This window comes from Frankliniella occidentalis, unplaced genomic scaffold (assembly GCF_000697945.3).
Source record: "Frankliniella occidentalis isolate FOCC.00 unplaced genomic scaffold, Focc_3.1 Scaffold31, whole genome shotgun sequence".
NCBI classification, from domain to species: domain Eukaryota; kingdom Metazoa; phylum Arthropoda; class Insecta; order Thysanoptera; family Thripidae; genus Frankliniella; species Frankliniella occidentalis.
Window position 1 is genome coordinate 761,295 of NW_026267161.1, and position 1,666 is coordinate 762,960.

General features: G+C 52.2%; 1 protein-coding gene across 1 annotated transcript in view; it reads right to left on the reverse strand.

Moving 5' to 3' along the window:
- Positions 1–827: 827 nt before the first annotated feature.
- The window catches only part of LOC113216547 (uncharacterized), a 6,079-nt gene continuing 5,240 nt past the window's right edge, over positions 828–1,666 (reverse strand). Inside the window, exon 6 of the mRNA XM_052265864.1 lies at positions 828–1,136. Coding sequence (XP_052121824.1) covers positions 1,120–1,136 — 17 coding nt within the window. The 3' untranslated portion in view covers positions 828–1,119. The remainder of the gene's footprint in view (positions 1,137–1,666) is intronic.

Here is a 1,666-nt window from a genome sequence, read left to right on the forward strand (position 1 = left end):
CCCCCCTCACAACCCCCGCCCGCACTCCCGCGGGAGGATCGCGGAGCTGTCACTTCAATTTATCTCCAGGAAACACCAGCAGGCTGTCCGGTGGGACGTCCTAATTGCGTCCTCGAGGACACGAGAAAAAGAAAAGAATACAAGAGGTAAGACTTTGCCAAAAAAAAAGCGGTCGGGAAGGAGGGAGATTAGACTCCGAGGAAAGTGGTGGGTGCCGCCGGAGAATTCTTGAATATTTACGCGGACGAGCACTAGAATGGGTGTAGTGTGTAGTTTGTGGTCAACGTTCAGGGTTCGAGATACTAGGACCACATCTGTGCATACGCCTGGTAGATAGGCAAAATCTCGCCTGCAGTGCATGCATGTAGGGCGGGGTGGCCTATCCTGAGTCTCGTAGGCGCGAAGCTCCTGAAAAATACCGAATTAATCTGAGTGCATTCAGTCGGGACGACCCCTCAGGCGATATGGTCAATCCTGTACCAGCCCGCGTGCATGTGCGGTGCAGTAAAACCACAACTGGAAAGGGGCGAATCAGCCACCCGTTATATTTCTGCGTGACTTTTCGTACGCATTTTTGCAGAAGTGCCACTGTACAAACTGGCGAGGCAATCTATTACACCTGGCCCGGAACCAGTTGAGATAGGCGGGTTTGGCCCGAGGAGTGTCCCGTATATCTCAACCGACAAAGCACGAACCAATGGCAAATACCTCCGTGTAACGGCAACATTTGGCAGGTTGAGGAATTGATCCAGGTGATCGCATGTCCTTTAGGTCAGCAAAACTTCCCCGGTATAGAATGCGTCTTAAACAATCATAAAAAAAAACAATTGTTTAAAAAAATAGAAAAAAATATTTATTAATTTTCAATTTACAGGTTGTACAGTTATAACAGAGACAGAGTAATTGTCCTCTAGGACCTAAAATCTATTCCATTCTCTTTCTTTTACGGTGGGACGATGCGTCCTATCACGGGTTTGGCGCCCAGGAATGCGTCTCCGCGTTCCAGCTGCTGCACGGTGTCATCTCTCCCTCAGCTCTCCTCCCGGGCATGAAGGGTTACCCCCCGGTCGCTCCTCGGCAACGGCGTGGCGTTTGTCGGTGGGCTTCAGGTCCCAGCGATCACCAGCCGCCACCACCTGAGAGGGCAGTGCAAAAAGGAAGAACGGTGAGCAAAATGCCAAAAAATTAAAAAGAAAAGAAATCGAATAGGAATGGAGACTACGCGAGACCACTGGAGCATAGCCTGAGGTTGAGTCCCCGAGATTGAGGGACTCGATCCTACAACAGTAGCGAGCGTTCCAGCTTGAGAGGCTCCAGAAGCAGCTATGCCATACAGGCCGGCCCTTTTAGCCCTGAGTATCTTGGTTCCGGGTAACGTCTTCTTTGTTGGCCAAGGTCGGGTCGTGGGTCGGGCAGAGCGACACACACACACACACACACACACGCACACACACACACGTGTCATGTTAGACAAGCGTGGTAAACAAGAAGAAGCACTACAGCCGAGCGCTGAACAGAGCGTGCCCGCCTCGCCCCAAGTTCACTTTCATTCAGAGGAGCGCCCCTGTCCCCGCCTCGCCGCCTCCCCCACCTTCCCTCCTCTCACCGTCGCCTCTTCAACTCTGCTTGCAGAGGCCAAGTCCCATTCACCTCAGAACAAGCAGTT